The sequence below is a fragment of the Pollachius pollachius genome, assembly GCF_949987615.1.
Source record: "Pollachius pollachius genome assembly, chromosome: 2".
Taxonomy (NCBI): domain Eukaryota; kingdom Metazoa; phylum Chordata; class Actinopteri; order Gadiformes; family Gadidae; genus Pollachius; species Pollachius pollachius.
The window spans coordinates 45,200,626-45,225,158 of record NC_136935.1 but is presented as its reverse complement, the minus strand read 5'-3'; the positions used below and the strand labels follow the sequence as shown (position 1 = coordinate 45,225,158).

General features: G+C 47.9%; 1 protein-coding gene across 1 annotated transcript; it reads left to right on the top strand.

Annotated features, from left to right (window-relative positions):
- Positions 1-1,757: 1,757 nt before the first annotated feature.
- Positions 1,758-23,981, top strand: LOC307071378 (nidogen-1-like; the record flags this gene model as incomplete). The annotated part of the gene is made up of 20 exons (XM_079730360.1): positions 1,758-1,952; positions 6,974-7,279; positions 8,019-8,248; positions 8,403-8,965; positions 9,351-9,491; positions 9,956-10,207; positions 10,471-10,668; positions 12,266-12,514; positions 13,928-14,065; positions 14,538-14,663; positions 15,989-16,132; positions 16,802-16,930; positions 18,792-19,025; positions 19,348-19,520; positions 20,225-20,351; positions 20,800-20,971; positions 21,551-21,708; positions 21,932-22,055; positions 22,246-22,358; positions 23,369-23,981. 20 exons carry the CDS (start codon positions 1,758-1,760, stop codon positions 23,470-23,472), a joined length of 3,876 nt encoding a protein of 1,291 aa, XP_079586486.1. The 3' UTR covers positions 23,473-23,981.
- Positions 23,982-24,533: the final 552 nt, after the last annotated feature.

The following is a 24,533-nucleotide window of genomic DNA, read 5'->3' as shown; positions in this document are numbered from 1 at the left end:
GCTGTCACATGACAAAACACATGACCGTCTTCTCAGCCGTTGATTGGTGGGAGGAGCAGAGAGAGCTGGTCGTGCCTCTGGGGGGAGGGGAGAGATGGATCTGGAAGGAGAGTGAGGCTGAGCGAGAGAGGTGTGGTATCCACGTGGAGGGGGGGTCCTACACACCCCCTCATCATCACAGCAGCACATCCTCTTCCTCACTCCTTGTCTTCCTCCTCTATGGTGTAATAAATATAAATAAATATCAACAACATAAAACAAACCACGTTAAACCATGTTTAACGGCAGAGGATGAAGTAGTCAGAATGTGTGAGAAAGGCAAGACATTTCATCCATTCCTAGTATCTGCAGCAAATACTCTGAGAAGCCCTTCTACCTAGATGGTTCTACCTAGATGGTTCTAAGATGGTTCTATCAATATGGTTCTACCACTGTGCATCTTAAATGCATCAGAATATTTGATTGACTAATGAACTTCAAACCAGCCATCAGTAGCAGATCCGATCTAAATTAACAAATGCTTGGTAGAACGTGGAGAGAGCCTCATGAAAACAAAAAAAAGACATCATTAGCAGATCCGATCTAAATGATCATATTCCCGTAGAACGATGGGAGGGGCTCCTTAACACGAAGTCCTGAGCGTTCACTTTGTTGTGAAACAATTAAAGCATTCACACTAAGGGTTTGTACAAAAAAAAACTCACATCTTAACATATTGTAACCATCCAAACGTAAATCACTGCCGACAATTGAAGCAGTGAGCCAGGACTCAGTAATAATAAAATGTCTGGATCTGCATGCACTATCAACTAGCAGTTTAAATGTTTAAAATTGTACCGTTGCCCATTATGGCAGACTGTATAAGTGAGGGATCCTAACGGCAGCAATAAAACATATCGTAAAAATAAAAGTAGGCTGTAATATGATCCTATCTATAAAATACGTCAATGGGGCTAGTAGGCTACATCTCAAATCTCAAAGCAGTACAACACAGCAGTTAATTCAATCAAGACTGCTGCAGACACATTTCCGCGGTGCAGGGCTATTCCCGGGACCAGCGCTAGGTGGCAGCAGATCTCTACCCTGGTTGAGCCCAGGTGTCTGGGCTGGAAGTAACCAGGCCAGGGTTACGGATGGTTATTATTACCTTTTCTTTGATAGGGTTCTGATGGGTGTTCAGGTGTATGCAGCTATTTTACCCAACGTGTAGGCCTACATATCTAATCCCACTACGGCCCGTTTTTTTTACCAGGCGCGACCCGGTACAGCCCCCTTCCCCCGCATCACCCACCTCCCAGCATTACCCCCCTCCCCTCCTCACCCCCCTTCACACCCTAACCCCCTCCCCACCCTAACCTCTATCCCCCTCCCTCCACAGCCACACACTCTTCTCTCCCCCGCGCCACAACCTTCTCCCGCCTCCAACCTCCCTCCCTCCCACGCCTCACCCCTCCCACTCCGGCCTCACCCCAATGCTCTCCTCCTCAGCCCTCCATTCAACCCCTGACTGCGGTGAGGAGCACTCTCCGTCTCTTCCTCTCCCTTACCTTACCTTGGCGACTCTCCAGAGTCTGGACTCCTGAGCCTGAGCCTCTCTCTAGAGTGTGGATTCCCCTCCTACCTGAGCGTCTCATAGAGTCCGGATTCTCTTCGTACCTGAGCGTCTCATAGAGTCCGGATTCTCTTCGTACCTGAGCGTCTCATAGAGTCCGGATTCTCTTCGTACCTGAGCGTCTCCCTAGAGTCCGGACCGCAGCATGGGCCGGCCCGACAGGTGGTTGCTTTGGGGGGTTTTGCTCCCGATGGTCTGCTCAGTGTGGAGCATTTCCCGGACGGACTTGTTCCCGTCTCCTTCCGAGGAGGATGAGTTGGATCCCGGGAGCGACCAGTCCTTGGAGGTGAAGCTGGACTCCGGACTCCACTTCATGGGGGATACCCTGAAGACCGTCTATGTGAGTGCACCACGCAGATCCTGTTACGTTGCTTAGTTCAGCACTAATTAAGTTCATGGCTTAAATTATTTCAATGTGCGTCTCTCGGGTTTATTTCAAGTGTGTCTGAGCGCCTCGTGATGAAACGTGACCCCTAACTTTAAACTACTGATGAGTCTACCTCTAAACCGGCTTCAACCACACTTAAGATGACCAGCTAACTATTCTACTCTCAATCTGGTCTATAGGGCTAAGGACTTTTACAGCCTTTCAGACTTTAGGAATTTAAACGACGTGTCTTTAGTTGCGGGTTTAAACATTGGGTGCTGGGGTCTATCCACTCTATACTCCATTCGTCCGTAAGGGGGGAGGGGGGGGGGGCTCACCATGGCAATGTAAATAAAGTAATCAAATTAATTCAATTAGTGGAGAAGAGACGCGACGGCTTCTTATCGGCGGTCGGAATGCGAGTTAATTAATATGAACACAAAGAGAAGCATTCCAAGCGTCATGTGACGTCTGGGCTGCGACCCCACAACACTCCTCCCCCTAGGAGAGCAGAAACCCCAAGACTCTCTCTCTATCTCTCTTTGTCTCTCTACCTGTCTCTCTCTCTCTCTCTCTCTCTCTCTCTCTCTCTCTCTCTAACAACAGGACAGAGCTGCACGCTCCGCTGCCGAGGGCAGCCCGGGTGCGCGTGCGTGTGAGAGAGAGATCAAAGACATTGCAGAGTGTGTATCACAAACTGTGTGTGTGTGTGTGTGTGTGTGTGTGTGTGTGTGTGTGTGTGTGTCTCCCTCTCTCTCTCCCTCTCTCTCTCTCTCTCTCTCTCTCTCTCTCTCTCTCTCTCTCTCTCTCCCTCTCTCTCTCAATTAGGAGGTCAAAGTATATGTGCTAAATGCAAAATATACAAATACGTATCAAATATTAGAATATTAAATACTCAATTTATAAAAAGTAAAAGTCCCGTTTCTCCTATCTCCTATCCTAACAGATAAATTGAAGATACACTGTCCATATGGTATTTACAATGGGCACGATGTGTGCAATAGTAGGTTACAGTCATTGGGAACAGGTTAGTCAATGGGTTTAAGAAATGGTTAAAGTCCAGTGAGTCCGAGTCTCTCTCTCTCTTTCTCTCTCTCTCTCTCTCTCTCTCTCTCTTTATCTCTCTCTCTCTCTCTCGGTCTCCCTGTCTCCCTCTCTCTCAATGGGAGGGCTTTATTGCCAAAACATAAAAAAATTGTATGTGTGTTGCGCGCTGGTTTGTTTGTGTGTGCATGTGTGCACTTGTGTGTGTGTGTGTGTGTGTGTGTGTGTGTGTGTGTTTGCGTGTTTCCAGCTGTCAGCTGGTCTCCCCTCGGTGTAGAGCCAGTTTCCCGCCTGCTGGGTCACGTGGCCCAGGGGTCAAGCAGCAACCATATAAACTTTCTTAGGACCCCACCCCCACTAACTGTAATTAAGAGGGGGAGGGGAGCTCTCTCATTGGCTGGATTTCTTACTCTAATCAGGTCAATTAAAATCGACCTGGGGCGGTCTTTGTGTGTGTGTGTGTGTGTGTGTGTGTGTGTGTGTGTGTGTGGGTTAATGGTCCAGGTGTGTTAATGTTACAGGTGTTCATGGTACACTAGTGTTAATGTAACAGGTGTGTTAATGTTGGTGTATTCATGCTTCAGGTGTATTCATGCTTCAGGTGTGTTCATGGTTCAGGTGTGTTCAGGTTACAGGTGTGTTCATGGTACAGGTGTGTTAATATTACAGGTGGGTTCATGGTACAGGTGTACAGGTGGCTCACATACAGCATCTGTATTAATTAGCAAGATAGCTTATGTTCACAGGATTTTCTTTGCTATGCAACAGTTACTCAGTTCAAATAACATTTAGAAAACTGCACAATCGTGATATGTAACAAATGATATGTATAATATCTATATATTATACATATTAAATGTACAGTATATTTATGCTACATATAGTATAAACATACTCAGAGACAGGGGCGTAGGAACGAGTTTAACATTGGGGGGGACATATATCGGAAACCTGACAGATCCATTAATGGTTTGAACGGAAATATGTCATAAATTAACTACACTGAAAAAATTCACAAATATATTTTATTCTACTAAAAAGATACATTTGTAAATGTAAAGGAAAACACATTTTGAATGGCAGTAATGAACTGATAAATATCAAATCAATTCTTTAATTGCTCAATCATCCAGTTTTTTAGAATAAGAAGCGGTGACAAGACGCTGTGTTGCGCTTTCAAAATAAAATAAGATATTTTTCTCCCCTTGGTATAATTTTTAGGTGGGACAAATGCGCCTGTCTCCAATATTGGAGGGGACACGTCCCCTCCGTCGCCCCCGGTTCCTACGCCCTTGCTCAGAGACGAGATCAACAGGCCGGCATTGGTTCTTTAAGAACCGAGAATGAAGAGGGAGGGGACAATGCATTGGAGGATAAGGGGAATTTCAAACTTGTAGCATAGCACCACAGGGAATCAAACTCCTGCCGCGGCGAGGTTGCAGCGCACGTGGTTAGCGTGTCAGTGGGTTCAGCTGCCAACATGCTTGTGTTGAGCTGGTCCGTGCCGTCGGACTCTTTTGGATGGGCCACTTTAACATGATGCAACACTGGCGCTGTTGTTTTGGAAGTAGGATGTTATTACTGGGATCATCCACATCGTACACCTCCATTAGTCAGGTCACAGCCCTCCGAACCAGCCGCTGGTCTCCGGGCGTGTACAGTATCATTACACAACACATCTGTCTGCTGCAACAGCTGCTGCTGCCGCGTTCCCACGCCAGACCCCTGATCTCACTGGGTCTGCATGCATGAGCTAACCAATACATCATTTGTCTTCTTATTAAAACCCTGACTCACCCTATACAGAGACTCACCCTGACTCACCCTATACAGAGACTCACCCAGACTCACCCTATACAAAGACTCACCCTGACTCACCCTATACAGAGACTCACCCAGACTCACCCTATACAGAGACTCACCCTGACTCACCCTATACAGAGACTCACCCAGACTCACCCAATACAGAGACTCACCCAGACTCACCCTATACAGAGACTCACCCTGACTCACCCTATACAGAGACTCACCCAGACTCACCCTATGCAAAGACTCACCCTATACAGAGACTCACCCAGACTCACCCTATACAGAGACTCACCCAGACTCACCCTATACAAAGACTCACCCTATACAGAGACTTACCCTGACTCACCCTATACAGAGACTCACCCTGACTCACCCAATACAGAGACTCACCCTGACTCACCCTATACAGAGACTCACCCAGACTCACCCTATACAGAGACTCACCCTGACTCACCCTATACAGAGGCTCAACAGACTCACCCTATACAGAGACTCACCCTGACCCACCCTATACAGAGACTCACCCTGACTCACCCTATACAGAGACACCCTGACTCACCCTATACAGAGACTCACCCTATAGAGATTCTATCACTTCCTCTTCTAAACTCAGGCTTATCAAAATGACTATTCTCCCAACACTTGATTTCGGTGATACTATCTATAGAACTGCATGCAAGGGCACTCTCGACACTGGATACACTCTATCACTCTGCTATCCGCTTTTGCTACAAATGCCCCCCTCAACACCCACCACTGCAGTCTTTACTCTCTGGTAAATTGGCCATTGCTTCACACTCGTCGTCATATTCACTGGCTCACTCTCATCTACAAGACCCCCCTTCAACGGACACCCCCCTACCTGTCCCGCCTGCTGCATCGTCTACCTGTCACATATAACACCCGGTCCTCTCTCCACGTCCTGCTAACAACCCCTCAAACCAGATCCATACTCGCTCTTGCGTCATTCCAGTCAGCTGCTGGCGTTGACTGGAATGCACTACAAAAACACCTCAAACTGGTCAAATTCATTTTCATCCCAGCCTTCAAAGATACCATCTCACACCTTCTAACAGATTCCTGCAACTGCTTCCCCTCCATCTAACCTTCATGTCAGTCTCCTGTCTCATATGTACGCCCATACCCGCTGATATATGGATTTTTTTAATGTATGTATTTTGAAATGTTTTTCACAATTTTTATTTTGCAAGTTTATTCTAGCTATCCTGCCTTGTTTATGTAATCCTGTTCTTTGCTCGTGTTTGTTGTATGTCTAAGTAGCTGTGTGTTAACCCTGCAGGTCCCTGTTGCTGCCTTGTTGTACGTCTGTACAGCTGTGTTTGTGCGCTGTTGCCTCTCTAACCCATCCTTTCTCACTGCCCCTTTTCCCTTCCCCCCCAAGAAGCTTGTGCTTTTTGTCAGGTCATCACTGTAAATGAGGACTTGTTCTTAATGATCTGCCTGGTTAAATAAAGGTAAAATAAAAATAACTCTATAGAGAGACAAACCCAGATTCACCCTATAGAGAGACAAACCCAGACTCCCCCTTTAGAGAGACTCATCCAGACTCATCCTATACAGAGTCACCCTATACAGACACTCACCTAGACGCATACCTATTGAGAGACTTACCCACACTCACCCTATAGAGACAAACCCAGACTCTATACAGAGTCTCAACAGACTCACCCTATAGAGAGACTCACCCAGACTCACCCCATAGAGACTCACCCAGACTCATCCTATTGAGAGACTCACCCAGACTCATCCTATAGAGAGACAAACCCAGACTCACCCTATAAAGAGACAAACCCAGACTCATCTTGTAGAGAGACTTACCAAGACTCCCCCTATAGAGAGACTCACCCAGACTGATCCTGTACAGAGACTCACCCAGACTCACCCTATACAGAGAGTCACCCTATACAGAGACTCACCCAGATGCATACCTATTAAGACTAACCCAGACTCACCCTATAGTGAGACAGACCCAGACTCTATAAAGAGACTCAACAGACTCACCCTATAGAGAGACTCACCCAGACTCATCCTGTACAGAGACTCACTCAGACTCACCCTATACAGAGAGTCACCCTATACAGAGACTCACCCAGATGCTGACCTCCGCCTCTCTCTTCTAGATCCACACCAACGGCTTTGTGTCGGCGGGCCAGCCCCCACCCGAGGCCTCCTACCTGGGCCAGACGCCCGCCAGCTTCCAGATGCTGGCCGTTCTCCTGGGGGACCTGGAGGCTCGGTCCGGCCAGGGGAAGGTCTCCTTCTGGCAGACCACCAGTCCAGAAGTCCTGGGTTCCATCGCCCCGACCCTTGAACGGGCATTCCCAAAGATTGCGGAGGAGGGGGAGCTGAAACACGCCCTGGTGGTCAAATGGCACAACATGGCCGCACACGGGAGCGGGAGCCACGGGGACAGCGTGGGCGCTAAGGTGAGGAGGTCAGGAGGTCAGGGGTCATGATGTGTGGCTCGGCTGCTGACCGTGTATTCATGAGCTGGAGTGTTTCTCTACTGAGCTGAAGCACGGTGCGGACTAGGGTCCACTACAGAGCGGGCATAGCTTCTTGGTGTAGGGTTCACTACAGACCGGGCATAGCTTCTGGGTGTAGGGTTCACTACAGACCAGGCATAGCTTCTGGGTGTAGGGTTCACTACAGACCAGGCATAGCTTCTGGGTGTAGGGTTCACTACAGACCGGGCATAGCTTCTTGGTGTAGGGTTCACTACAGACCGGGCATAGCTTCTGGGTGTAGGGTTCACTACAGACCTGGCATAGCTTCTGGGTGTAGGGTTCAATACAGACCGGGCATAGCTTCTGGGTGTAGGGTTCACTACAGACCGGGCATAGCTTCTTGGTGTAGGGTCCACTAAAGGCCGGGTTGGGAATGATATTCGTTGTTTATTGTTATGTGTGATAAATGAGATGAGATGACATTACCCCTTTGCCACTACTGCTTCACTATTGGCAGATGAACATGGCATGGCTCTGAGCCCAGTGTAAGAGAAGGTCAGTTGTTGGGAGGCATCCAGACATGCCTCCGCTCCAGCCATGAGAACGTAGACATTTCATACGTTTCAAGTGAGTGAGGATCTGGATGCGTGTAGGCGTTGGAGACTGAATGTCTGTCCTCTCTGGGACGTCCACCACACTGTCTCCTTTGTGTTTTCAGACCAACACATTCCAGCTGGTGGTGGCCTCCTTCTCCTCCTCCTCCTACGCTATCCTGCTGTACCCCAGAGATGGCCTGCAGTTCCTTTCCACGTCGGTAGGGGGCGAGAGCAAGCCCCTAGAGGCTGGCTTTAACCAGGGTCAGCAGAAAGGCTGGTTTGGTTACATAACCGAGGGAGAGTACTACAGCACCACAACAGAGGAAGAGAGCTCCATCGCAGCCCTGGCAGAGTATGTGGCGCATCTCGTCCGCTTACTTGACCACCATATTATATGTCCCTTCACCAGGGTGCTGGTTCGAGACCCGGCTCCTCCTAGCTAAATGTCGGGATGTTGACGCTGATAGCATTTAGTCACCACTGTTGTTTTGGTTGTATCTTGACAGGAAGACAAACACAGGTCGCGCGGGTGTCTGGGCGTACAAGGTCGGACACCTTTACTATACCGACATCATTCCTGGCGAGGTCAACGCGATCACTGGACCGGAGGAGGAGGGAGCCGTTGTCACCGAGTCTCCAGGGCAACCAGAGGATAAACAGGAAGTAGAGACGGAAGCCCCAGGCTCAGCTGTGGAGGATACCGAGATTACCCCTCTTATCATTCAGCCTGAGCCTCAGAACATGACCCCGGACCACCAGCCTGAGACCCAAGACCCATTTGAGCCAGAAACAGAGACACCATTACCTGGTACCACATACCCTATTCCTGAGAGTACCCAAACCCTCGAATTCACCCCACAGACGGAAGCATGGTACACCGAAATTGAGGAACCTCAACAATCACAGACCAAAGAATCATGGTATCCTGATCAAGAGGAACCTCAACAACCACAGACCAAAGAACAAGAGTATCCTGAACCAGAAGAAGCAGAGCACCCAGGAAGAACAAGTCCTGAGCGGCCCCAGCGTCCAGAGGTGGTGGTGGTAGACCAAGACCTGGATGTAGACGGTAAAGATCACTAGAGTTCATTCATTCATTGATAAAAGGGTGATGGTACTACCAGTAATGGTACCAACAATAATGTTTAGGGTATGGTTACTGACTGAAAGGTTTTCCACCGGCAACGTTAGGATTCTAACGGTAAGGTTACAAACGGCGTGATTGCTAGCGGGAAGGTTACTAGCGACAAGGTTACTAGCGGCAGTGTTGCTAGCGGTAAGGTTGCTAGCGATAAGGTTGCTAGTGGTAAGGTTACTTACGGTAAGTTTTTAAACGGTAAGGCTACTAGCATAAGGTTCGTAAAAGTAATGTTACTAACGTAATGTTACCAGTGTTAGGTTTCTAACCTTGACATCTCTGTGTTTGCTAATGGCAGGCCTCTTGTCCTCCACAGTGTTTTCCTACAACTCAGAGACCTGCAGCCGCACCAGACTGAATTGCTCCGCCTTCGCTGATTGCCGTGACTACAGCACCGGGCCCTGCTGCCAGTGCCGTCCTGGTTTCTATGGTAACGGGAAGGACTGTGTTGCAGAAGGTAAGACACTAGCACCCCCTGGCTCTCAAACTTTATACCCCTCCACCCCCAAATGTATGCGGATATTGCTAGAGAAGGTAGTGTTTCCCAAACTGTGGGTCGGGACTAACCTGATATCGCCAGAGCGATTCACAAATGCCATTTACTCTGGATCCTCTCAGTTCCTTTTGGATGTCAAGGGATGTTATCGACGTTCGCAGACCAAAATATGTCTGGACGCAATTGGATAGACAAACCTACAACCAATCAGAGCAACAGCACTCGTCAAATATCAGTGGTAGACATCTTGGTTGTTTATCAAAATGCCTCAACAGCGCTCCCATAGGGTGTATGTCATTGTATGAAGCCCCCCAGGTATTAGATCTAATGTTTGGGTTGCGATGCTGATGGTGCAGCAGGCTGACGGTGCTGGAGGGTGGGGTCACGGTGTTGCAGGGTGGGCTAACATTGCTGGGGCTCGACAGGGAAACCCCAGAGGATGAACGGGAAGGTGAACGGCCATGTCTTCGTGGGTGACGCCTCCACCCCCGTCCAGCTCAACAACAACGATCTCCACTCCTACGTGGTGGCCAATGACGGACGGGCGTACGTCGCCATCAGCAGCGTCCCCGCAGGCCTGGGCCCCTCCCTCCAGCCCCTGACCTCGCTGGGCGGAGTCATGGGCTGGGCCTTCGCTCTGGAGCAACCGGGCTACCAGAATGGATTCAGTCTCATCGGTAAGACAACACCACAACAAAAACATAATAACAACAAGACGCCAACAACAACATAATAATAACAACCACACCACAACAACAACATAATAACAACAAGACGCCAACAACAACAACATAATAACAACAACAACACCTCTACAACAGCGACTTAATACCAACAACAGCGCCACAAACAACACAACAACCATGACATAATAACAAGACCCAACCACAATATACGAATAATCACAACCACAGCATAACCACCCCTGTTGTGCCCACAGGAGGCGTCTTCAGCAGGCAGGCGGAGGTGGTGTGGGGGGGTGGAGAGAGACTCAGCATCGCCCAGGAGTTCCGGGGCATTGACGAGCACGAACACCTGCTGGTCAGCACCTCCCTGGAGGGAAGGGTCCCTGAGTTGCCCCCTGGGGCCTTCGTCCACATCCAGGCCTATCAGGAGGTCTACCAGCACAGCGGCAACTGTAATACTACTCACAGTACTGCAGTACTACACACGGGACAACACAGTCGGACCCCAGGGAGACGAGCTCCCACTCCAGTGCTTTGCTAATGGGGATCCTAATAAATCAAATCAAATCAAATCAAGTACTGCAGTTCTACACACAGCACTGCAGTATTACACACAGTAGTGCACACAGTACTGCAGTACTACACACAGCACTGCAGTACTACACACATTACTGAAGTACTTACCACAGTACTGCAGTGCTGTACACAGTACTACACATACTACTACACAGCATTATAGTACTATAGACAGTAATACAGTATTACACACAGTACTACACACAGTAATGCAGTACTTCACACACAACTACAGTACTTCACAAAGTAGTACACATATATAAAGATATAAACACACTATTTTAAATGAAGTGAAATGAAAGGAATCCAAAACATATAATATAGAACAGATAGAAAGTGTGAATTGGCTTTTGTCCATTTATGTTGACATGAGGAATGTGTTCCTTAATGTTGACATGAGGAACGTGTTCCTTAATGTTGACCTGAGGAACGTGTTCCTTAATGTTGACATGAGGAACGTGTTCATGTTCCTTAATGTTGACATGAGGAACATGTTCATGTTCTTACTGTTGACATGAGGAACGTGTTCATGTTCCTTAATGTTGACATGAGGAACGTGTTCATGTTCTTAATGTTGACATGAGGAACGTGTTCATGTTCCTTACTGTTGATATGAGGAACGTGTTCATGTTCCTCAATGATGACATGAGGAATGTGTTCATGTTCCTTAATGTTGACATGAGGGACGTGTTCATGTTCTTAATGTTGACATGAGGAACATGTTCATGTTCTTACTGTTGACATGAGGAACGTGTTCATGTTCCTTAATGTTGACATGAGGAACGTGTTCATGTTCTTAATGTTGACATGAGGAACGTGTTCATGTTCCTTACTGTTGATATGAGGAACGTGTTCATGTTCCTCAATGTTGACATGAGGAATGTGTTCATGTTCCTTAATGTTGACATGAGGGACGTGTTCATGTTCCTTACTGTTGACATGAGGAACGTATTCATGTTCTTACTGTTGACATGAGGAACGTGTTCATGTTCCTTAATGTTGACATGAGGAACGTGTTCATGTTCCTTAATGTTGACATGAGGAACGTGTTCATGTTCTTACTGTTGACATAAGGAACGTGTTCATGTTCCTTAATGTTGACATGAGGAACGTGTTCATGTTCCTTAATGTTGACATGAGGAACGTGTTCATGTTCTTACTGTTGACATGAGGAACGTGTTCATGTTCCTTAATGTTGACCTGAGGAACATGTTCAAGTTCCTTAATGTTGACATGAGGAACGTGTTCATGTTCTTACTGTTGACATGAGGAATGCATTCATGTTCCAAGAGTTTGTAATAGAAAGCGTTCTGTGAGAAAACAAATAAAAGATCAGGCATGTTGAAGGCAGCAGAGGAACGGCAAGGGGTTAAAGGTCAGGCTCCGTTGACTTCCTGTCAGAAGAATCCCTGGTGCTTCTCCAAATAATATTCCTCCTCCTGCTCCTCCTCCTCCTATTCTCTCCTCCTCCAGACATCACCTCCTCCTCCAACAGGGAGTACACCATCACCCTGCCCAGTGGGGAGACGCAGCCTCAAACCTTCCAGTGGCGGCAGACCATCAGCTTCCAGAGCTGTCCACATGACGACGGTCGTCAGGACGACGGGAGACGGCGCGCACCCCAGAGCCAGCAGCTGAGCGTGGACCAGATCTTCGTGATGTACGACACAGAGAACCAGCTCATCCGATACGCCATGAGCAACAAGATAGGATCCATCAACAGTGAGTCCTGCACCTCCTAAACCTCCTCCTGCACCTCCTACACCTCCTCCTGCACCTCCTGCACCTCCTCCTACACCTCCTGCACCTCCTACACCTCCTCCTGCACCTCCTACACCTCCTCCTGCACCTCCTCCTACACCTCCTACTACACCTCCTGCACCTCCTACACCTCCTCCTGCACCTCCTCCTACACCTCCTCCAACACCTTCTCTCCTATACCTCCTGCACCTCCTCCTACACCTCCTCCTGCACCTCCTACACCCCCTCCTTCACCTCCTACACCTCCTCCTACACCTCCTACACCTCCTCCTACACCTCCTCCTGCACCTCCTCCTACACCTCCTCCACATGGTTGAGGCGGGGGTCTTGGGGGGATTCAGAGGTTCCTTCCTTGTCACTTTTAAGAGGATATCTGGGAGGAAATTACATCCAATGAGGTCGCCCTCAGAGTTCTGAAGGAAGCTGAGGTTAGAGGCCGTGTTTTCTTCAGCTGTCAAGAGAGACCGGGGGAGAGAGAGAGAGAGAAACAGAGAGAGAGAGAGAGAGAGAGAGAGAGAGAGATCTTTGAGGAGGCATAACAGCTAGGAGGCTGTGTGTGTGTGTGTGTGTGTGTGTGTGTGTGTGTGTGTGTGTGTGTGTGTGTTTGTGTGTAGCCAGCAGGTTAAACTAACATCTGTTCATCTCTGGTTTATTGGTTGAAGTGAAACATCTGGCTCTACTTCCTGCTGAGGTCACATGGTCTTGCAGGAAGCTGATTGGCTGCTGCCACGGCGACCGGGGAAACCAGTGGACACATGTGGTGTGACTAACAACACAGATAACATTATTACAACTAACTATAACAACAACTATAACTTTATTACAACTGACCATTAACATTTAATAACAGCTATAACTTTAGAAAAATGGGCTATTACTGCTTAACCACACAGATACTCAAATGATGGGAACCACTGTAGCCTACATATATATGGTATTTCATTCTAGTTGGTGCCGGCATAATTAATTTCATTCTAGTTATTGTGGTAGTAGATGCTATTTAATGGTAGTTGTTGTGCTAGAAGATAGCACAATAACAATAATATACAATAATATAAGTTTAATGGTATTTAATTTGCTAGTAGATTATGCTAGTCCGCGCTAGGAGATGCTTGTCTTTGCTAACAGATGCTAGGTGATGCTAGGCCATGCTAGTAAATCCAACTAGTCTGTGCTAGTTGATGCTATCTATGCTAGATGAAAGACGGTGTAAGGCTATGCTCATAGATGCTAGTGAATGCTAGTCCGTGCTAGTAGATGGTAGTAAATGCTAGTCTATGCTAGTAGATACCAGAAGAGGCCATGCTAATATATGCTCGTCAATGCTAAGCCGTGTTAGTGGATAGTAATTAAACTTTTCAACCTTCGTTTTAGGTGGACCCCCGGAGCAGAACCCGTGCTTCACGGGTCGTCACGGCTGTGACAACAACGCTGTCTGTCGTCATGGAGACGGACTCGAGTTCACTTGCGAGTGTTCCGCTGGCTTCACCGGAGACGGGAGGACCTGCTATGGTAACGCCCAGGGCCGTCGGACTGCGGGTGTAGGGTGGACAGTTGTGGGGGGCTCAAGGCAGAGGGGGCGCCCATGACAAAAAAAAAAATTGTTCTCCCCCCCCCCCCCCGTCAACAATTCTGCGCAGGGGCTGGTAGGGGGAATTCGGGGGGGGCCCATCAGTACCTCTTGTATACATGGCCCAGAATTTGGTGCGACGGCCCTAACACCTATGTAGATCTAAATCAAAATGTGTGTAGATGTATGTTAATATATGTTAATATTTGTAGATGTATATTAATATATGTGAAGATGTATGTTAATCTGTGTATATGTATATTAACATATGTTGATATGTGTAGATGTATTTTAATCTATGTTAATCTGTGTTAATATGTATAGATGTATATTAATGTATGTTAATATGTGTAGATGTATGTTAATCTGTGTTAATATGTGTACATGTATATTAATATGTGTTAATATGTGTAGATGTAGACGAGTGCCGGGCCGTTCTCCCAGCCTGTGGGCGGGGCTCTGTCTGCACCAATCAGCAGGGGAGTTTCCGCTGCGACTGCCCCGACGGCTTCCTGCCCGGGGACCACAACACCTGCATCCGTACGTACCGGGGTGTGTGTGTGTGTGTGTGTGTGCGTGCGTGTGTGTGTGTGTGTGTGTGTGTGTGTGTGTGTGTGTGTGTGTGTGTGTGCGTATGTGCGTGCGTGCGTATGTGTGTGTGTGGAGGGGGGGTGCATGTGTGTGTATATGTATGTGAAGGGTGTGTGTGTGTGTGTGTGTGTGTGTGTGTGTGTGTGTGTGTGTGTTGAGGGGGGGTGCATGTGTATGTTGGTGCGTGTATGTGAAGGGTGTATGTGTGTGTGTGTTTGTGTGTGCGACACCCAAAGTGTCCTGCTGTGTACAGATGTTGAAGAGTGACCTTATAGAAATAAACAGACTTGATGTGATCCATATGTTGGATGAAAGCCAGGAGGATATTACGGGCGGGATTCTCTATTCACACTGATTTATCGTGTGTGTTGAGGGGGGGGGGTGTCTGTGTGTGTGTTTGTGTTTGTGTGTGTGTGTCTGAGTGTGTGTGTGTGTGTGTATGTGTTTCAGATTCTGTGTGTGTATATGTGTGTGTGTGTGTGTGTGTATGTGTTTCAGATTCTGTGTGTGTATATGTGTGTGTGTGTGTGTGTTTGGGTGTGTGTGTGTGTGTGTGTTTAGGATTGTGTGTGTAGGGTGGGGGGGGGTTATGTGGGTGATGAAGAATAACTTCATTTAGGACACTACGGACAGCCAAATGTATTTATTTTTATTTTAGAGCAAGATCATGGGAAGATGTAGGCAGCAAAGGTGCCAAGCATACAGTCCATGAGAAAATGGGTGTACATGATTCTTATAGGGAAATGTTCACATCATAGGCAGTTAATAGTATACAAAGTTAATTAGGTAGGTGAGAGGGAATGACCGTCGTGGGGAGTTTAGGATTGGCAATGGCTGAAGTCAGACATGGCAGGAGAGACCAAGTTAAATTGCAATACACGTGAAGGAGACATGTCAAGTCTGCAAATATGCAAGCAAGGCTGCAACACAGTTAAAGGAATCTACACAACAAAGAAGTCAGTACACTAGCATGGCCTCAGTATCAGACTTTGTGGCTACAATGCAAATGCTAACTAAATTAACACCTTTCTGTTAGTGAGAGGAAGGGAGGTATCTCTCGATCCAAGGAGAATCTGTACAAAGTCATTTTCAATTGACTATTAATTATATAAATAAGGTTTATGTAATCTCTATATAATTGTGTTTTATAGTTTAAATTAATATTTTCATGACAGTCGGCGTGTGTGTGCTTTGGGGATTTTGTGTGTGGGTTTGGGATTTTGTGTTGCGGGTGCATCTAAAGGTGTTTGTGCTCTGGAATTGTGTGACTTCAGGGGAGGAGCTTCCTGTGGACCACTGCCAGACAGGACGTCATGACTGTGATGTCATAGAGAGAGCGACGTGTCACTTCACCGGAGGCTCCGCCTACCTCTGCTCCTGCCTGCCGGGTTACCTTGGAGACGGACGTGTGTGTGAGGGTGAGCAGAAGCGCCTCGGAGCGTGTGTGCGTGCGGGTGTTCAAGAGTGTGTTAGACTGTGTGTTGGAAAGTATGTGTGTGTGTGTGTGTTTGTGTGCTGGAGAGTATATGTGTGTGTGTTTTTGTGTGTGTGTGTGTGTGTGTTGGAGAGTATATGTGTGTCTGTCCTCGACACGTTCCGACTCTGCTGGCCTTGTCCTTGGGCAAGGCATCAGATAACTGCTCTATCAGAGTCTGGGGTAGACCCCCCAGTTACCTTGGCGATGAGTACGTCTGCCTGGTGCTCGTTGTGACTGAGATGATATCATCGCTCACCTCGTCTCCTTAGACACGGGTCACATGACTAGACCAGCTCTTCGTCAAATAAGAACATAATCAAAACAGTAAAGTACAATCAGAAATCACACGTTATTCCTTTTTCTGATGACCTGGGGAACTGGTCCTGACCACTTGAGATCCACCAGTACTCACAATACCATGAGTATCATGAGTAGTTAGGGGTACTAGTACTGCAGTATCATGAGTATCCTTAGGGGTTCTAGTACTGCAGTAATGACTAATGTGTTAATAATGAGCCCTGAATAGATCTGTAGTGAGTTAATGATGAACCATGAATAGTAGATCAGCAATGAGTTAAGGATCAAAAGTTTTTTTTAACCCCTCCTCCAGATGTGGATGAGTGCCAGCAGGGTCGTTGTCATGGTGACGCGGTCTGCTTCAACACCCAGGGATCCTACACCTGTCAATGCCGCCCAGATTTCCAAGGCGATGGTTTCCACTGTAGCCCCGTTTCCACAGGTAGGTCCATTTACTGTTTATAACCATTTATTGTTACTATTCTATTAATACTACAGTACAGAGACAGGTCATTAAGGAGAAGGTAGGGGTGAGACAGTGCAGATACAGGGTATTTAGGAGCAGGTAGGGGCTAGACAGTACAGAATCATGTCATTAAGGAGAAAGAAGGGGATAGACAGTGTGCCGGGGTGTTAAACATTGGGTCCAGTAGAAAGACGATAGGGGGAGATATGCAGGACTACTTTAGGCTCAACAAACAGCAGCAGACTGCTTATCTCCTGGAGATGAGCTGACTCGGTGACGCAGAGCAGCCCCTCACTCTGTAAACACCCCCGCTGTCGTCCTGTAAACAGAAAAGCACGTCTATAAGATGGGATGAGACCTGGTCTATAGGTCTGGGTTAGACCTGGACTATAGGACTGGGTAAGACCTGGTCTATTGGGCTAGGTTGAAACCAGATCTCCAGGATCGGGAATGGGATAGACCCGGTTTGTAGGATAGGGGTTAAAGCAGGTCTGTAGGACTGGATTAGACCAGGTCTATTTGATTGGGATAGATCCGGTCTTTAGGATAGGGGTTAGAGCAGGTCTGTAGGACTGGATTAGACCAGGTCTATTTGATTGGGATAGATCCGGTCTTTAGGATAGGGGTTAGATCAGGTCTATTAGGCTGGGTTGAGACCAGGTCTATAGGACTGGGGTTAGTCCAGGTTTAGAGGGCTGGTGTTAGTCCTTAAAATGGGAGCTCTTCCTGTCCTGCTGTTCACAGTGATGTCTGTCCTCTGTTGTTCGAGGGGTGTAATTACTTCCTTGGGCTTTGGTTTCTTTACGACCTTCTCGCTGTAAACATCCTTTAGTCTCCGAGCCGCAAAACTCCCGCCTCTCTCTGAGGTGTAATGTAGAGTTGTATGTTATAGAGTGATGATATAGAGCTGTATGTTATAGAGTGGTGATATTGAGCTGTATGTTATAGAGTGGTGATATAGAGCTGTTTGTTATAGAGTGATGATATAGAGCTGTATGTTATAGAGTGGTGATATAGAGCTGTATGTTATAGAGTGGTGATATAGAGCTGTATGTTATATAGTGGTGATATAGAGCTGTATGTTATATAGTGGTGATATAGAGCTGTTTGTTATAGAGTGGTGATATAGAGCTGTTTGTTATAGAGTGGTGATATAGAGCGGTATGTTATAGAGTGGTGATATAGGGCTGTATACCTGTATGTTAGAGTGGTGATATAGAGCGGTATGTTATAGAGTGGTGATATAGAGCTGTATGTAATAGAGTGGTGATATAGAGCTGTATGTTATAGATTGGAGCTATAGAGCTGTATTAGATTAGATTATATTATCTTTAATGTCTATTTTCACAGAAATTTGTATTGCATTACACATCTCTTCAATCCTCATAGCAAGACATAAAAACCATGTGTATGTTATAGAGTGGTGATATAGAGCTGTATGTTATAGAGTGGTGATATAGAGCTGTATGTTATAGAGTGGTGATATAGAGCTGTATGTTATAGAGTGGTGCTATAGAGCTGTATGTTATAGAGTGGTGCTATAGAGCTGTATGTTATAGAGTGGTGCTATAGAGCTGTTTGTTATAGAGTGGTGATATAGAGCTGTATGTTATAGAGTGGTGCTATAGAGCTGTTTGTTATAGAGTGGTGATATAGAGCTGTATGCTATAGTGCTGACATAGAGCTGTACGTTATAGAGTGGTTCTATAGAGCTGTATATTATAGAGTGGTGCTATAGAGCTGTACGTTATAGAGTGGTGCTATAGAGCTGTATGTTATAGAGTGGTGCTATAGAGCTGAATGTTATAGAGTGGTGATATAGAGCTGTATGTTATAGAGCGGGCGCCGACGGTGTGTGAGCGCCACAGAGAGAGCGTGAAGGCGCCCCCTAGCGAAGGCTTCCTGTCTTTCTTCCGGCCACGCCCGGTGGTTGGTCAGTACGTCCCCCAGTGTGATGAGGGCGGGGCCTACCGACCCACCCAGTGCCACCCCACCGCCGCCCAGTGCTGGTGTGTCGACGCCCGCGGGCAGGAGGTCCCCGACACCCGCACCGCAGACACACACCCCCTCTGTAAGTAACCGTGACAACCTGCTCCCCTCTCCCTGAGTGACCATGAAAGCCAGCTACTCTCTCTGAGTAACCATGACGACCAGTTCACCTTTCCGGTTACCATGGCAACAAGCTACCTTGTCTGAACTAAGACGACAACCAGCACCTTTCACTGAGTGACCACCACAACCAGCTTGACCTCCTATGTGCATCCATGACAACCAGCTCACCTCAGTAACCACCGTAACCTACATCAGTAACCATGAAGACTGACCCCTGAATGCGTATGCAGCATGCGTCCAAGCCCTGAAACCCCTCTTGTTATTGGCTGCCTGTCCCCCAGGTATCGACCAGGCCATAGCTCCGCCCACGGCAGGCCCCGCCCCCAGGCCTGATGTCATCCCGGTGGCACCGGGAGCCCGCCTCCTGTTCGCCCAGAGCGGGAAGATGGAGCAGATCCCCCTGGATGGAGATGCCATGAGGAAGGAGCTCACCTCCACCCTGCTACACATCCCTGTAACACACACCTCCACCCTCCTACACATCCTGTAACACACACCCCCACCCTGCTACACATCCCTGTAACACACACCTCCACCCTCCTACACAGCCCTGTAACACACACCCCCACCCTGCTACACATCCCTGTAACACACACCTCCACCCTCCTACACAGCCCTGTAACACACACCTCCACCCTCCTACACATCCTGTAACACACACCTCCACCCTCCTACACAGCCCTGTAACACACACCTCCACCCTGCTACACATCCTGTAACACACACCTCCACCCTGCTACACATCCTGTAACACACACCTCCACCCTCCCACACAGCCCTGTAACACACACCTCCACCCTGCTACACATCCTGTAACACACACCTCCACCCTCCCACACAGCCCTGTAACACACACCTCCACCCTGCTACACATCCTGTAACACACACACAACCACACAGACACACAGATACCACTACTGTGCTGCGTGCACACACACACATACACAGAGTCATCCAAATCCCCCCCTATCATTAGCTAGTTAGCTCTCTGTGCAGGCAGAGAGAGGGCCAGCTTGCTAGTAATCATCCCTGCTGCCGAAACTAGCTAGTTAGCTGTATTGTTTTTAACCAATTTCGAGTAAAACAAATCTCGTTTTTAAAATAAATAACTGCTATGGGAGATGTGTGTGCTGAGGTCTGTTCCTGTTATGTGACCAGGATCGCGTGGTAATTTCCGTGGCGTTCGACTGTGTTGACCAAATGGTGTACTGGAGTGACATCACCGGCCCCGCCATCAGCAAGGCCAGCCTAAGCGGCGGAGACATCATCCCCGTCATTACTACAGGTAACAAAACACTACCACGGGTAACACCAGATAACAGGACAGGTAACACTACCGGGAACACCACAGGTTAAAGCGCAGGGAACATCATAGGGAACACCACAGGTAACTCCAGGTAACCGGACAGGTAACACTATATGTAACAGCACAGGTAACAGCACAGGTAGCACCACAGGTAGCACTACATGCAACACCACATGTAACACCACAGGTAACACTGCAGGTCAAAGCACAGGTAACACCACTGGTAACACCACATGTAAGACCACAGAGAACACCACATGTAACAGCACAGGTAACTCTAGTTAACAGGACAGGTAACACTATATGCAACACCACAGGTTACAGCACAGGTAACAGCACAGGTAACGCTAGGTAACACCACAGGTAGGTGCACAGGTAGCACCAGGTAACACTTGAAGAAGGGGGTTTTAAAGAGACGTCTGTGCAGGTCTGGAGAGTCCCGAGGGTGTGGCGGTGGACCACGTGTCCCGGCTGCTGTTCTGGACCGACTCCATGCGCGACACTGTGGAGGTGTCTCAGCTCGACGGCAGCCAGCGCCACGTCCTGTTCGACACGGACCTGGTCAACCCCCGGCCCATCGTTGTGGATCCCACCTACGGGTGGGTGGTCCCTCAATATAATCAATATAATCAATGATCGTCAACACATAGTAACACATTCAGCTGCACCTGACCGGTCAGCAAAGGTGACATGAAAAGAGATGAGGAACTATAGGAGTCTTTTCTATACTCAAAGTATTAGTAGTAGAAGTATTAACAGTACCAGACTAGTAGTATCAGTTGCAGTAACACAGTAATAACAGAAGCACTGCAGGCATAGCAGTAGAAGTTATATTAATAGAAGTATAAACAGTAGTAGCAGTAGCAGGAGTATTACTGCAGTACTAGTACTAGTAGTAGTAGAACACAGTGTTACTGTAGTACTAGCAGTAGTAGAACCCAGTACTACTGTAGTGTTAGCAGTAGTAGAACCCAGTATTACTGTAGTACTAGCAGTAGTAGAACACAGCATTACTGCAGTACCAGTAGTAGTAGAACCCATTATTACTACAGTACTAGTAGCAGTAGAACCCAGTATTACTGCAGTACAAGCAGCAGCAGAACCCAGTATTACTGCAGAACTAGTAGCAGTAGAACCCAGTACTATTGCAATACTAAATGGTGGTGCTCTGGTTATAGCCGACTGTACTGGGCGGACTGGAACCGAGACGGACCCAAGATCGAGACGGCCAACATGGACGGCTCGGAGAGGACGGTTCTGGTGAAGGATGACCTCGGCCTGCCCAACGGCCTGACCTTTGACCCGGAGACCCAGCTCCTCTGCTGGGCGGATGCAGGTAACCATGGAAACACAGAGAATACCTTGTGAAAGTACAGGATGCTACACGACAGTAGTACAATTACAAAAAGGTAAAGGATAAACGTTCACATTTCCTAGTCATGCGAGGTAGACAAGATTGACAGTATATGACGCTCCGGATAGAACTGTCTGTCATCTAAAAGCTCTGCTGTGCTCTGATTGGTCGGTCGGGCTGTGATCGGATGTTCTGATTGGTTTAGGCACACGGAAGGTGGAGTGCTGGGACGCTGGTCGCCGGGTGCGTCGTCAGGTGGTCTCTGGGGTCCAGTACCCCTTCGGCCTCGCGTCGTACGGAGGAAACCTGTTCTACACCGACTGGAGGAGGTACCAAAATGATACTACATTATATATTATATTATACATTATATATTATATATTACAATATACATTATACTGCATTATATATTATATTATACATTATATGATATATTATATGATATATTAAACTATATATTCTATACACGCTGTGTGTGTGTGTGTGTGTGTGTGTGTGTGTGTGTGTGTGTGTGTGCAGGGCGGCGGTTGTGACGGTGGATCGCAGTGCGGAGAGAGAGACGGAAGAATTCCTGCCTCAGAAGCGTTCCCAGCCATACGGGATCACCGTGGCAACCACACAGTGTTACCAAGGTACCCTAACTACCCCTGACCTCTGACCTCCGACCTGACTGGTCAGCTCAGGGCAGAAAAACACTCCAGTTCTGAATATCCACACCAGCACAGTAGAGATCCAGGGGGTGGAGACCCAGACCCAGGCACAGATCCAGGGGGTAGGGACCCAGACCCAGGCACAGATCCAGGGGGTAGGGACCCAGACCCAGGCACAGATCCAGGGGGTAGAGACCCAGACCCAGGCACAGATCCAGGGGGTAAAGACCCAGATACAGACCCAGGTAGAGACCCAAAGGGGTAGAGACCCAAGGGGGTAGAGACTCAAGGGGGTAGAGACTCAAGGGGGTAGAGACTCATTGGGTAGAAACCCCAGGGGGTAGAGACCCAGGTTAGAGACCCAGGTAGAGACTCAGTGGGTAGAGACCCAAAGGGGTAGAGACCCAAGGGGGTAGAGACCCAAGGGGGTAGAGACCCCAGGGGGTAGAGACCCAGGTTAGAGACCCAGGTAGAGACTCAGTGGGTAGAGACCCAGGGGGTAGAGACCCAGGTTAGAGACCCAGGTAGAGACTCAGTGGGTAGAGACTCAGTGGGTAGAGACCCAGGTTAGAGACCCAGGTAGAGACTCAGTGGGTAGAGACCCCAGGGGGTAGAGACCCAGGTTAGATACCCAGGTAGAGACTCAGGGGGTAGAGACCCAGGTTAGAGACCCAGGTAGAGACTCAGGGGGTAGAGACCCAGGTTAGAGACCCAGGTTAGAGACCCAGGTAGAGACTCAGTGGGTAGAGACCCTAGGGGGTAGAGACCCAGGTAGAGACTCAGTGGGTAGAGACCCAGGTTAGAGACCCAGGGGGTGGAGACCCAGGTTAGAGACCCAGGTAGAGACTCAGTGGGTAGAGACCCCAGGGGGTAGAGACCCAGGGGGTGGAGACCAAGGGCAAGAACCATATCCTAAACATTGCCATCCTGGCATAATGTCCTGGTGCATTATGGGGGATAACACGCTGACCACCTCTTTGTCTGGTTGCTAGGATACAACTACTGCTTCAACAACGGCGGCTGCTCCCAGCTGTGTCTCCCTCGCCCCGGGGGCTTCAGCTGCCGCTGCCCCTCCCATGGAGACGGCACATGCTAGGACAGGAAGCTGGTCCGCCAGACAGGAAGTGACATGAGTCTGCTGACTGGGAGCGGCTAATTATACCTCCCCCTCCGAGGCCCGCGGAGGAGGCTTGCATTGCTGACAAACAAGCGTGTTTATAAGTGTACTACTAACACACTAGTGTGGTTACAAGTGTACTCCTAACACACTCACGTGTTTGTAAGTGTACTGTTGACACACTAGTGTGTTTATAAGTGTACTGCTAACGCAATAATGTGTTTATAAGTGTACTGCTCACACACTAGTGTGTTTATGAGTGTACTGCTCACACACTAGTGTGGTTATAATTGTACTGGGTTCTTTCTAAATGCTACTTGAAGGAAGTAGCAGATGGCGGATGTGGAGATGTGGAGAAGGCTACAACAAATCCTGTTGAAGAGCTTTAAAAGAACATTTCCAAACTTTCAGGAAACATTTTCAGGGAGTTTCCATTTTTATAAACGATCATACACATCCAGCTCTCAGGACTCATCACTGTGAAAGCATGTCCACGCTTTTCTATATGAACACGCTCACATTGAATTATTATTATTGTCATTGTTATTATCATGAACAAGCACCAAATCCAACCAATGGGCCTTATTCATCCAGCAGCCATCTTCCACACTCTGGCCGCTGGGTGAGCATTAGCGACCTGAGGGCGACTGCTCTCCTTCTTTCCTTTTGATTGGTTGATCTGTTGGCCAACTGTGGGGTCAACGCTACACTCAGGAGGACGGAGCCAGTGGAAGGATTTCCGTTATTTGATTCTTGAACATATTCACCACTACTTTGAGAGGGAAGATCTTTTTGAGCTAGATGAATGTTTATTATTAATATTATAATATGACATCAATTTGTAGCTTTGTGCAGCAGTGCTTGAAGTCCTGGTGTTTTATTAATACTCTTGTGTATCTTATTTAGAAAAGAGTATTTATCGATAGTTCTACTGAACTCAAGCAAAGTTAGCTAGAAATGCACTGCTTTTGTTGTTGTTTAACCAAGAAATTGTAAATAAATTTCCACAATATAAACATTGTCTGACATATTACCCTTCA